The 13,952-nt window shown below is 40.1% G+C and overlaps 1 protein-coding gene across 1 annotated transcript in view; it reads left to right on the top strand.

Moving 5' to 3' along the window:
* LOC128453551 (inositol polyphosphate-5-phosphatase A) overlaps positions 1 to 13,952 on the top strand; it is a 146,161-nt gene that overhangs the window by 34,727 nt on the left and 97,482 nt on the right. The window contains exon 2 of the mRNA XM_053436510.1: positions 2,453 to 2,494. Within this exon, the coding sequence (XP_053292485.1) occupies positions 2,453 to 2,494 (42 nt within the window). The remainder of the gene's footprint in view (positions 1 to 2,452; positions 2,495 to 13,952) is intronic.

Raw genomic sequence — 13,952 nt, forward strand, 5'->3', positions numbered from 1 at the left:
TCCACTTGTGCACTTGCTAGGAGATCTTTTGAGGGATTCAATTCATTGCTCTTGCACCCTCTGTGCTGCTGAGTGTGTGGTTGAGAAAGTGATCTTTGAAACTGCCGTGAGGTCCTGCGAGCAGCAACCGATGGAAAGAGCTAAATATATCTGAATGATTCGTCAAGGGCTGTCATGTTACTGGATGGCACAATCGCCGCAATCCACACATCACAGAGTTAGGATCTGAGCTTGGCAACTCTCGGGGTTTGAACCTTTCTGTTCCTCTGTTTGCCTGTCTCTGTCTCACTCTCTCTTTCTCTTCCCTCATCCATGTGACTAATGACAAGGTCCAGTGCTCATGTCCTTATATAGACCTATGCTCTGATCAGGCTGAGGCTGGGATGAGGGCACACACACACACACAGACACACAGACACAGACACACACACACGCACAGACACACACGCCTACACACAAACTGACACACACACGCATCACATTGTTTCATTTATATTAATTTCTGAAATGTATTGCCCCTTTGATGGTAGAGATAGTCAGATCAGCATTTTGAAAACTGTACTAGTTTTTCTTAAAGTGAATTAGACGTGGAGATTTTAGCCACTCTCAAGACAGTGTGTTACAAGCCTAGAACCAGAAGGCCAGTTAGCTTAGCTTTGCTCGAAGCCTGGAAGCGGGGGGTAAATCATGAGCCTGTAGATGCTAGCTATGTGCTACTAGCACATCTGAAGCCCCCCAGTTAATACGTTGTCTCATAATTAATACTTTTTTCATGATGAATGCATGGGTTTTACTGTTGTAAAATAAGTATTTTTGCACAATGGAGAGCTATATACCAGGCACCGTGTTGTAATGAGGTCATGGATACAGATAGAGATTCTGTGCTCCAAAGTAATGGCAGAAAAACTGATGTTAATCAAGGAATAGTTAGGGTTTGTAATTCACCTTTAAACCACAAATGGCTGTTAAATTAAGTCCCCTTGTAAACAGATGAAACAATCAGCTTCATAGGTGTCATGAACTTTAGAGGGAGCTACGCTAGCTGTGGTGTACTTTGTGCTCTCATGCCATCCAAGGATACTGCACTTCGTCTGTATTAAATAAGGGCTTTATTACAGATACCAACAGAGCCTGCTGATCTCTTGTGTATTCTTATTATAGACCAGTCCTGTTAAGACACAGGGAGACACACATACATACATAAACACACACACACACACACACACACACACACACACACACACACACACACACACACACACACACACACACACACACAGAGCTGTTCATCAGACCTAGTTATCGACATAGGATGATCTCTCCTTAAATGGTAGACTGCCCAGGGCCCAGTTTCCACTGCATAAACCGAATGGTGTCCAGGTCTGGGAATATCCTTATTAAGTGGAGGAAGGAGAGGGAGAAAGAGTGGGAGGGAATGACAGATGTGGGCAGAGTGAAAGCAGGTGAGAGACGGAAAGGGAGAGATGGCAAGAAGAGTCTCAGCAGTGCCCTGTGGAACATGAATCGTGACCCTGTGGGAAAGATACTGTTTCTGGAAAGAGTCAACTTCCTGTCAGTTAAATGTATGTGCATGGTCACCACCATAGACGGTATCTAAACATATGGTTGACGTCTTTCCCCTTGTTCCCACTGTCCAAAAATACAGTCAGTATATCTTGGATATTTCAGAAGAAAAATGAGCACTTGAAATTACATTAGTGTGATAATGTGATGACCAAAACACTAAATCTGATTCATTAGCAAGGGTCACACAAAGTAATGAAAGGAAATTCAAAAGTTCCAATAATGCATTAAACATCAAAGCTCAGAAAATATGGCACCTCTCCAAAAACAGGGAGAGGTTTAACAAAAGGAAATACTTCTAAAATAGAAAATTGGCTGGTAGAAGAGAGATAATCTAGCAAACAGGAAGTACTACACAGGTGGTATAAATATAACAGTGTCTGATGGGACGAAAACAGGTAAACAGAAAAAACTGGCGGGAAATGGACCAATAACAGGAAGTAGAACTAACTGAAATGCATGACAGAGAAGACTTAACAAAGTAAAACAGGAAATTGAGTCAGTTATGGCCCATGTGAGTTGTCATAGATCAGAACTACCTAAAATGACAGAAACCCTGTTTGAGAAGATTAACAGACAAATACTTTTTAATTTAGCCCTCGTCCCATCTGCTAACAAGGAGGAGGCAGGGTTTGTGACCTGTACTGCAGCCAGTCACAAGGAGGTGATCAAGACATTTTGGCTTCGCTTTTGGGAGATGTCATTTCGTCCATCCATATAAACAGTTATTTGGTTGTACATATTTTAGATGTTTACCAAATGCCTGTTACCCTGCCTTTTCAAAAGAAACCCAAGAGGTCTTGTCGGAAAATAACAGGGAACACTCTTCATGACATCACTAACAGTTTGTGTTTTTTCTCTCTTTCAGCCTGAAAATCTACAGAAGACATGGCTGAGGGAGTTTTACCAGGTAAGAGATGCCTCACACAGCCACACGTGTCATGGTTTTCATCCCGCTAGTAACATATTCATGCCGGAGGTGCAAAAATAGGTCGGTTTGTAACATGTACAGGGATGTTACATGAACTGCCTTGACAGAGTGACGTCTCAGCTCCTGGCTGCAGCCGGTATCATTATGTATTTTAATGTGTAGAGGATGTTTGTTCAAGGTTATTATGACATGTCTTTAATAGTCTAAAATTATTGGAAAGATTATTCTTTCCATATCTAAAAGAGTGTTATGGTGTAACAGGTTAGTCCATATTTGAACTTCTCCTTGTACTATATGACCCTGCAGCTTGTTCCATGCAGTCTATGCAACATAATTATTATCTACTTATTTGTCCACAACATTCTTCAGTAGAGCAGTGGCTGAAGTGCTAATGACACATCAGGGCTGGCATTTGTTTCTATAGCTTCGAGTGCTGTCTCGGGACTGTGACTAAAAAAGCCCTCAGGCAATTTCACATGATTTTTGTTCCAGTTGGTACTTTTGTAGATTAAGTCAAGTGAAGGCATGTGCCTACTTAAAGTACAAAGTCTTTTGTGTTAGCAGAAAACTCACTGTAATTCTGCTGTAACCTCTGATGCACTTGCTTTTTATTTTGAATAGCTTCAATGCATCTTTTCACAACTAACCTATTATTTTTACAAATCTTGCAGACTAATGTTTCGATAATATTGCTGTGATCTTTATTCACCTTATTTTCAAACTTCTAAAGGCAATGTTTTTTTCAAAAAGCCAAAGCTCGAGCAGAGTCGTGATTCATCTCTTACCTTTTCAGACACATAGGAAACCTCTGACTAACCACAACTTTTTCCACTGGGGTAAGGGAAGTGAAGCAGGTAGAGCTGCTGTCTGAAGCTGCCAGAGTGAAAGAGAGTAGAGAGGCACATACTGATTTGTTTGCTCTGCTATCCCGGGTTTTTCTTTTTAACGTGTGTGGATGTAAAAAAGGTTAATTCAACGGAGAAATATGTTGTGCAAAAGGTTAAAATTAAACTTTTACTTCATATTTGCATATAAACTATTGTTTATAGCTAGGGCTGGGCGATATGACCAAAAATGTCATCAAGATAAAACATTTTAAATCTTCTAGCTATTAATTATCACAATAAATGTCACATTATAATTTATTTTAAGTCCGATTTCTGCTCCTGAGTACAGGTAAAATATTTTACAAATCTGATGTAGAATAATTATGTGTTATACTTCATCTCTGTGCTTACACCATACCTAAGCATTACATATATTGAACTTCTGTATATTTGCTGAAAGTTTTATTTTGCGATAACTATTAATACTGTTATATATCTATTTATAACCTCTTTATAACAGTTTTTTAATTGTTTCTGTTAATTTTATTATTATTATTGTTATACAATTTTTGTTTTATCAATCTTCCGGTTATAGCACCCACGATGTATGTGTATCACAGGGCTCATTTCTTTTTGGTTACGACTGACACTTGTTGCAGTGAGCTTGGACACTCCAGTCATTTGCTGTCACCACAATCGGACCAACTAAAAAAAACGAATGGTTGCAAGCAACCGGCTTTTGTGTAATGCAGGATGAATTCAACACTAAGCATGCTGAAGCTGCCAGTGACTCATCATGTGCTGAAAAAACATGGAAAAAAAAGTAACACCCTAACAGCTTGCTTGTTTCCACTTTCCGTGTGTGTCCAAACTTCACAGCACAATAGGTCTAATGGCTAAAAGATCATCGCTTGTGTGCTTGTTGAAAAAGAGGCTCAAAAAAGTTTTTGCCTTTGACGGGAATGTTCTTTATTGAGTCAGGTTCCAGCATGTCTCCCAATGCCAGCCTTCTAATCAGAAATGTCCCTAAAGCCTGAAGCTTCAACACTAATTACACAAATGCACCTTATTGAAAAATGGGGAAATATGCACAATAGCTGCAGTATCTTCTAACCCACCTAAGTCACTTCAGCAGTATAAAACCCTCTATATAGAAGTTGACACGATGATGTCAAAGTCAACTTGAGACAGAGGTTGTTGAATGACTGGATTTGAATAAAAGATAACCAAGTAGGCACACTCGGTAGAAAAAGAAGAAGTGGCTGAATGAATTTAGTCATATCTTCAAGTTCATCAGAAATTGAGAAATTCATATGCCGTTACTCAACATGGCTGTGAGGCAGGATTTGATGTGTGTGTCATTGCCAACCAAGGAGCTTTAGAGCCATGGATGTACATTATGTAGACTGATTGTGTATTGGCTGACAATCAATTTCCAGTTACGACTCCACAGTCCTTAGCTGTGAGCTCTGTGAACGTCTTGAGTGGCTGTGGAAGGTGAGGGACGATAAAGAGACTATCCACTCATGGACAGAGTCACATAGACTACGACTGTTTCGGTTCCAGGATGTATCTTGTTTCTTTACTCTTCATTCATAACGTAATTCGATTTTGCCAGAATGAGTTTCTACAGGCAAAAGTCTACATATGTTTGGTGTCAAGTGTTTTAATATGAAAACAGGAGTTCCTCAATGAAGAGATGCCAGTAAAAACACATATGATATAATAAACAGGCCTATTCATAATTTAATATGTGTACAAATGTAGGCATATTTTAAAGTTAGTTGTTTTCGTAGCTCCTTGTTTAAACTGAACTTAAGTCTGAGTAAATATACAAGTTAAATACTGTTGAGAAAACACACATTCTTATTTACTGTCCAAACAACCCCCGGTCCATCGGATGTGTCTGAAAATATTCCCGACTCACCCTGAACACACAGACTCAGCCTCATACAGGAATACAGTCGGTCATATATTCAAATATTGTCACAAAGAGAAAAACATTGATAAAACAACAATATTCAGATGATTTATATGACTAACATTTTATATTTCAACTTTGCAACCCAAACTCTTTTTATATTGACCTCTGTTTTGTTGCATCTGCAGTTAAATTTGAGAAGTAATAGGTTGCCTCATGTATTCTACACGGGATCGTTAAACTGTAGAATGGTATTCACTTTGTCCGCCAAGGCAATCCGTCCAGTCTGCCTGTAATCCTGTATCTAATAATTATATTTAAAAATTCTTTAGGTTATGATTAGGTTTCCAAGAAACTGCCAAACAAGTTAGTTCCAGGAAGTTAACTCAAAGCTACAGCGTGTTCCTGAGACCTGAAACGTACAGTGGCTGGTGTCATGACTTCTTCTTTTAATTGGCACATCACATAATGTATTTGAATACTGCTTATAATACAGTGGGATTTACACAACCCAGACTTACACAAGCCCTAATTCAATATTTATTTGCTACCTAATTCAGCTATACAGTGTGAATACATTGGTCAGACTTTAACATTTGAAATTCGATTCTTCGCACTTTCCATACAGATAAATATAGATGATGATAACATTATAACACTGTAGCAAAAGTGCATGATTTTCCATTTTTTTAAAAATAAGGTTAAAACCCTTTATGGATGTTGTTTGGTGTTTTCCATGGCAGCGAACGACTGACATCTCTGGGAAGTATAGGTAAACTGTCCACTTCAGTGGCGTACCGCTGACTGGAGACCCTCATAACAACGTGCAGAAGAATGCTGAACTAAACTACAAGATATCTTCGATTGAACCAAGTAGTCTTCATTTCATAGGTTGTTAGGATTTTAACAGCCTGTCCACAGCCCTTGGAAAAAAGCTGTTCCTCAGCCGGTTTGTCCGGGCATGTAAGACCTTGAACCTGCCTTAGGGGAGGGTGGTGAACAAGTGGGGACCAGGGTGTGAGGGGCCCCTGCTGATCTTGACTGCCCGTCTGTCTAGCCGACACGAGTGGATGTCCCCCAGGTTTTGTAGTGGGGAGCCGAGTTTCCAATGGGCAGTCTTTACTACTCAGATCCTTTTTCTCTTCTGCAGTGCAGCTTGAGAACCACTCTTGATCAGCAGTTTCTGGGGGAGTTCATTGAGCTTTAGGGTCCTCAGGTTGTTGTGCTAGCCTGACAAAGAGGTAGTGTTCATCCTGCAGGCCTGGTCTTCAGAAATGTGGACTCCCAGGTATTTGAAGCTTGTCACCAGCTTGACCTCCTGCCCATACATGCTCAATCCAGAGTGTGTTTTTCCTTTTTCTTCCTGAAGTCAATAATGACTTTAGTTATTTTCTGTACACCATGCAGACAGATGCTTTTCATTGTCCAGTTGTGGTGATGCTAAATCTCCAGTGAATCGAATTGTAACCTTAGAACTTTGTAATGTACATAACCACAGGATTTGAATCATGAAATATGGAAATGTAGAGAGTGCCATTGCTTTTGATGCAGAGATTCCTCTTATCTTAATCACACCTCCTGTAGAGAACAAGTGTTGAAGGTGCCGTCACTGCAGATTCCATCAAATGTCTTTCTTTGTTATACAAGCATCAAGATTCAGACTAATGCAGTTGTCATTTTTCTTGTCTAGTTCGGATCTTGATTAAATGGCAAATGCACATGCACTTATCCAACACACCAGAGGGTGTGTTGGTATTAAAATGAGATGTGGTCAGGTGCATTGTTGGTACGTAGCTATTGTGCTTTGAACAATGCAAATCTTGGTCTCTGTTATTATAAGGATGTGTCAAGATTCTAATAAGCACAGTGTACACAGGAGGATTGTCTGGTCTTGCTCAAAGTGAAGACAGAAGTCCTTTATATCTAACTGGCAAAGCAATCCTTATATTATGGTGCAAGCATACCAGGCCTTTAAAGGAATGACTGATGAATCTCGTATTGGTTTATTGCATGCCCAAAACACGCCCATGAATAATAGACAATCCTTTTAGACCAGGCTCTTGGCCCTGCAACCTTTTCTTCCCACCTTTGAACTTTTAAAAGTGGATTTGGACTCATACTAAATTTGATCCTTGTGTTAAAACAGCCCAAGGTTTGTCCTACTGTCCAGAGAGGAATGTGGAGAGAATAATGCTTATCGGAAATTGTTTTGGCTTGTATAGCCTCTCTGATATAAAACACTACGGTTTAATTGCAATTTTCAACCAAGAGTATCACTTTGGAAGTAGAACACCTGAGAAACAGCTGCAAAATAATAATAACAAGCCCTCCAAAAAGTATTTGTTATGGTTGCCAGTGTTGATATGTTTACTGAGACAGCTTCTGGCTATATATTTGTTTTTGCTTCTCTGTGGTTTTCACCGGCACACTGTTGACAGATAGCATTCCTGGTCCTGATCGGCTACAGTAATACAATCTGAATGGTGTCAAACTAATGCCAACGATTGGAAAAGGTACTCAGTTGGTTCTGACACTGATATTTGAAGTTGGCTTGTGACAACCATAATGCTGACATTTAATAGTTTATGATTTCTCTCAGGCCAAATAATCTGATGTATTCACTGTGCCTCATTATACCTAAAGAATGTCCCCTCATTTGAGACTTTACAGAAAATGCAGATACACAAACATCTACTCAGCTGCGCATCCTCCAGCAGTTGTTGTCAAACTTTTATTTTTATTTGTAATTATCAGTGCCACTGACATTTTAGAGCTTGCTGATTGCCAGGTGATCTCTCTCTGTCTCTCTCTCTCTCTCTGTGTGTGTGTGTGTGTGTGTGTGTGTGTGTGTGTGTGTGTGTGTGTGTGTGTGTGTGTGTGTGTGTGTGTGTGTGTGTGTGTGTGTGTGTGTGTGTGTGTGTGTGTGTGTGTGTGTGTGTGTGTGTGTGTGTGTGTGTGTGTGTGTGTGTGTGTGTGTGCGCGGAAACATGTCCTGGTTATGGCTATTGAGGAATTCTCTTTGCATGATGCCGCAGGGTTGTGCGCTTCAGAGGAAGGTTTCTTGTCTGACTGTGTTTGTGTGTAGAAAGTCTATGTGTGTGTGTGTATGTAGTAGAGGGTGTGCGAGACAAGGAAAGCAAGAGAATGCGAGAGAGAGGAGTGCCCCTGTGTGAACCAGGCCTGTACCCTCATGCCAGCCCTGTGCTGCTGCCGGCTGACGTCATGGAAAGAAGCATCAGACTCTGGACTCGGCGAGGCTGGGAACAACCAGCAGTGGCGGCGAGAGTTAACTACAATCAGCCACGCTGCGCCAGCTTCATCGTGACCCCTTCGGTGCACACAATACGCTCACTGTGTCCTCTGGTCCATCGGTTAGCGTGCTGTTTCGTCATGAACTAAGATTTCTTTTTCATTGACAAACGTGAGCTTTGTGTGACTGATACCTTCGGTGTCGTGACTTCTGACTTGAGCTGGGAGTCGACTTGGCGAGAATCCAAAGGTTGTTTCACACAGGAGAACTCTGCTCTCACAACCATTGAGTCGAAATGCTGCTTAAGGAACACTGTGTCATAAGGAAGCGTTTAACTGGATCTGCACCAGCGTTGTCAGTTCCCACTGTAACACCCCCCAAAAAATGCATGCATCTCTGCTCCAGGCCAACTGTTGGCATTCCTCAGTCAGTCTGCTTGTGAGGAAAGAGCTTTCATTTCTCTTTTTTTCTCAGAAAAATCATCACATAGTTCCACTGCAGCATCCTGGAAAATAAACAATAAAAGCAGTTAAACTGGCCTTTACAGAGCAGCAGCTACAGCAGAGGTTGTAGAGCAAAGTTGCATGTTGGTATGTGCACTCCTACCACATGTCTTAATACGTGATGTGTGTGTGCTCTATGTCTCTGCAAGCCACTGCTGTTGTATCTCCTTTCCATTGGTTATTTATCACGGGTGACGGCTCTGCAGATACAAGTTCAGCTGCAGCTGGAAGGAATTCCTTAAGGAAATTAAATTATTTATTTCATGACAAACCTTGCTCATAGTTTAGATTTGTACCAGCTACCACAGAACATCGCTCACTCTTTATCCTGCTCTGGATCTGCCACTCCTGTTCCTTGTGTAAATCTCATAGCACTTGATTGTTGTGCAGCGGCTGTGTTGTATGACAGGCCCTCTTTATACCAGGCATGTTTGGAGCAGTTTAGACAAACTCTGCTGTGGTAACTTGTTTAGTTCAGTTTATTTAGGCAGCTCAAAGCAAACCGAATTGCTCCAAGTTGTCTGCCGATCTCAGTCTGTTCTGAGAGAGCTGCATCTCATCTCTGGGAAGGAGAGCATTTAATCTGAACCATTTACAGGAATCAACCTTTGATTGTATGGCTGGAGGGGTGTAGAGAAACTCACGGTGACATCTGGCAGCCAGCACTTACTCATACTCATACATTTGCCGCCTCATATAGCAGAGTGTAATTACTCACTCAGCGTTTTTGTTGTATGGTTCTGGTATGAACATCAGAGACAGCAAATTACAGGAAAGGCTGCTGAAATATCCATCAGGCTTTTACAGTTCATGGTGATTGTTTGATTTTGTCCTGCTCAGAACATGTCTTAGAATAAGAATAAGAATAATCCTCCGAAGCTACAGAATTATTCCTTGTTAGGGCCCCGAGCCCCAACAACAGGCACTGACAGACAGACAGACTATTGAAATTGTAAGAATTATTATTATTATTATTATTATTCAGGCAAATTAATTGGCTTTTTGAGGGCTCTTACATGCTCAAATTCTTACCAAATTTTGTAGAAAGCGGTGGAAATAGACATATTCTGGAGGAATTTTCAATGGGAATCGAAAAATGGCTAACATGTGTCCACATTGACCAATCTGAATCCGGCTGTGATTTTGTGCTAGCACTTATTTCCTGCGGAGAGTAAGAACATTTCTGAATTAGTGAAGGAGGCCCAATATCTGTATGAAGTCCAAAATTAAATAAAATAACGAACAATTCCATAGTATTGCTTAAATGTTTATTATTAAATTTCACCTTTTGAGTTCTAGAGGGTTCTGCTGTGTTCTCCGCCTTTGTTGAAGTTAATTGTAACAATCTGCAGGAGATTCTTCAGTTGCTTCCAGGAATTATCAATCTCTATTTATTATCTGATGACAATCTGAGAACAACTTCCATAAAATGGAAATGAAGGACATGGACTGCATTCACTACTACGACTAGCTCCATGAGATGTACCATCCGAAGGCAGAAATCCTTTAAGATGTAAAGACATTATGCATCATTTGACATTAAAGAACAAGAAGCTGTGCTCGGAAATCATTTGCTGGCAAACATGTTTTTTAACTTATAAAGTAAAAATGAATGCCACTGATGATGATTAAGGAATCATGATACATAAGCTGCTTTCAGACATGCACCTAACTAATTTACCTGGAATCTTGAGGGTTGTATTTGAAAAATGCATGTTTCTCTGGATATTTTTCCAGAAAATTCCCATTGAGCATGGGGACTAGTTGATTATTTCTGTAACATGGGACAGACATTAAAATAAAAAAGTTGTTGGGATGCTGACGAAGTTATCAACTTGTACAGACTATGATATTCGTGAGCTTTTGGTGATAAGGGTCGATGTCCATGTGCTGTAAACAAAATGTGTGGACAATCTCCTGCTACGTTTTTTTTTTTTTATTTGAAGGGTAGAACCAATATTAATTTTCTTCTCTGGAGTTCTGTCTGAAAACGGTGATACAAACATGGGAGAGCATTTTGGGTTTATGCAATTGTATTGATAGTTTATGGCTTTGAGAACTGGAAAAGTCTGAAGTTTGTGTTTTGGTTGACCCTATTAAAATGGTGACACACAAGTTCAGGATTATAGATGAATTTACTTTTCTTTTTAGAATGAACAAAACTTTTGGGAGACCTCAAGTTCTTATAAGTGAATCCTCATCAGAAAGTTCTCCAACATACAATATAACGTCACTTTTTCCTGTTTGTGTGTTGGTCGTTGTGTGCAGAGCTTTTTATAAACAGTCTATGGTGCAGAGTGAAGTTAAAAAAACGTTCTGTTTATCCTACCTGGTTTATTTGCAATAAATATTTCATAGACAATATTTTTAAGGTAATGTTAAAATTTTTCTTCATTACCTGTCACGTGTGGATTGTAAATAAGTTTGAATGATTTACTTAACTGGTTGCATGCCAGCTGTTTCGGGGATCTGTTAAGCATCAACACAATCTCCAAGTTCACAACTTTTCAAAATAAAAACTGTGATGCAGCTCAATTTGAAGCACTACAAAACAGACAAAACAAAATGTTGTGCTTTTACTTAGAAGACCAATTGTTCAAGATGAAGTGATTATATGAATGTTGTTGCCATGATGGAGATCAGCAGCCACAGCACATGGGAATGTCTCTTTTCAGTCTGTATTGTAAAAGTAATCAGGTTAACAAAATGATCGGGCAGCGTAGTTGACCCGCAGTTTGACCCAGTTTCCGACCCCTGCTGTAGTTTATCAAAGGATGTAGAAGAAGAACTTCTCACCCCCACTGACTGCTACAGAGTGCTGGTCGCCCTTTCTATTGATATTGAAGGTTAAGCTCGTCCAAATTGTACCAAAATCCACACTGCACTTAAGATGAAAGGTGAGATATGCATTCAGATTCAGACTGACCGACGTTTGTGGAATTTGAAGGTTGGATAATTCCTGGAATTTGATAAGGTGAAAATCAAAAGCCCTGCACTGCTGTCATATGGCTAGCCTGTGGTACATGCAATGATTATTTGCTTCTCATTTCCCTATTACTCACCCCAGGGAGCCAATGAAATCCTGATTTTTACGACTCCTGCTCTGTCTCAGGATATCCCAGTCTTTTACACATAAGCAAAGCAGCGTCATTTGCCTGCTCCACATGAGCAGTATCCTGGGTCAAATGGCAATCGGATGTCACTGCTTCGATAGGGTAAACCCTGCTTTGCATCACAACCGCACTGCATTGGATAATCCCACAGCTGATTTGCATTGGAAACTTGCATGGACTTTGGTCACAGCCAGTGGTTGTGTCAAGTCCCCACATCCAGTCATGAGTTATGTGAATTGCAAAAAATCTTCCAAAATAAACAAACAAAATGCATTTTGTTAGAGATCATCATATAATTCATTGATTTATCATTTGGTGACATATGTGTCTAATAGGATTCAAGCATTCATTTCATGAATCTTAGGAGAATTGGCCTGATTTTATCTCAAAGCCCCATTTTTCCAAAATACATCTACACAGAGGCTTTTGAGTCAGTGAATGCACCACAGTTGAGTGGTTACATCATTCACACTGTTACCCGGAGACTCAGGACATCATCTGGACCTGAGTCTCCCCATGTTCTGTGTTACAGTTTCTATTTTTTTTACTTCCTCACTGCTTGTTGTGTAACTGTGACAAAGCAATTTCCCTGCAGGGATCGGATTCTATTTTTCAGATTTTGACTAAAGCAGAGTCCTTGTTGTACGTCAGCTCGCAAACTCCTCGGATGTTTCAGATTATTTATTACCTTTCTTCAAATGGGAACCATGAAATGGGACACAGGCTGTCCTGATTAGTTCTCATCAAAGCCTCTGTTTGTCTGGGGGATGTTATCTGGGGCGCAGTGCAGCTTTTGACTTCTATATCAGTTCATTAACATGAATCAAACTGAAACAATCATTTATTTTCTTTGGAATTAATACGAATATAGAGGGGGGACAAAATATTGATATATCTCGATATCTAGGTTGTTACTCATGATATATGATCATCAATCATGCTGGCGCCAAATATGGATTTTTAGTTAATACTAATATTTAATTATATATATATAGCTATTTTACAATGGAATGATGGCACATGTGGACATGACAAGGCAAAGTGTTTTTGTCAGAGACTAAAGGGGCACTGAGATAAGACTTTATGCACTTTTTTGTTCATTGTTTCATCTAAGTTTATGATGATTATGAATTGTAATGACCAAGTCTGACAAACCTCCCCTGTCCAAATTCCATTTAGCTTCAATTGCTTTCTTTGTTTACACGCCAGCCGACACTTGATGTCTCCTTTCGACTCATACACTTAATCTGTCACTACTTTGTTTCGGGGGCTTCCACTTCAGCTCACACTTTCAGGCCAGCGTGTCACTTTTGAGTTCCTGAACTGGAACTGGGTCGTTTACTCATTGAACTTTAACTGACACTATACTCAAGGGTCACACTTAAGTTGACACATCAACCACATTCAGTGCTTACGCTAAAGTTGCTCCGTATCAAACTGACATTTTCTGACATACTTGTGAGGTACATGGTCTTCTATGGCAGCAGCTCTGTGAGTCACAAGCCTCGCAGGCATTTCTCACCACTGTCGCAGCAGCTGTCGCTGTCCGAGGCTTGTTTAGACAGGGCTCCACGTTTGCTATTTAATGTGTTTATATTTCAGCTCAAATGTCAGTAGGATTTCTTGTTAACAGTGGTAGATTTAATTATTTATTATTGTTATTTGTTCTTTGCAGTGTAAAATAAGGTCAGTGGCTAATGCTGCTTGGAGTCGGGCTGATAACGTTGGTAATTCTGGTAATGAAATTACCCCCTTTCTGTTTGCCAGCGTAGATCTGAATTTACAGCCTGGAAAGATAAATACAATGCAGTCGATTAACGTGT

Source organism: Pleuronectes platessa, chromosome 12 (genome assembly GCF_947347685.1).
Source record: "Pleuronectes platessa chromosome 12, fPlePla1.1, whole genome shotgun sequence".
NCBI classification, from domain to species: domain Eukaryota; kingdom Metazoa; phylum Chordata; class Actinopteri; order Pleuronectiformes; family Pleuronectidae; genus Pleuronectes; species Pleuronectes platessa.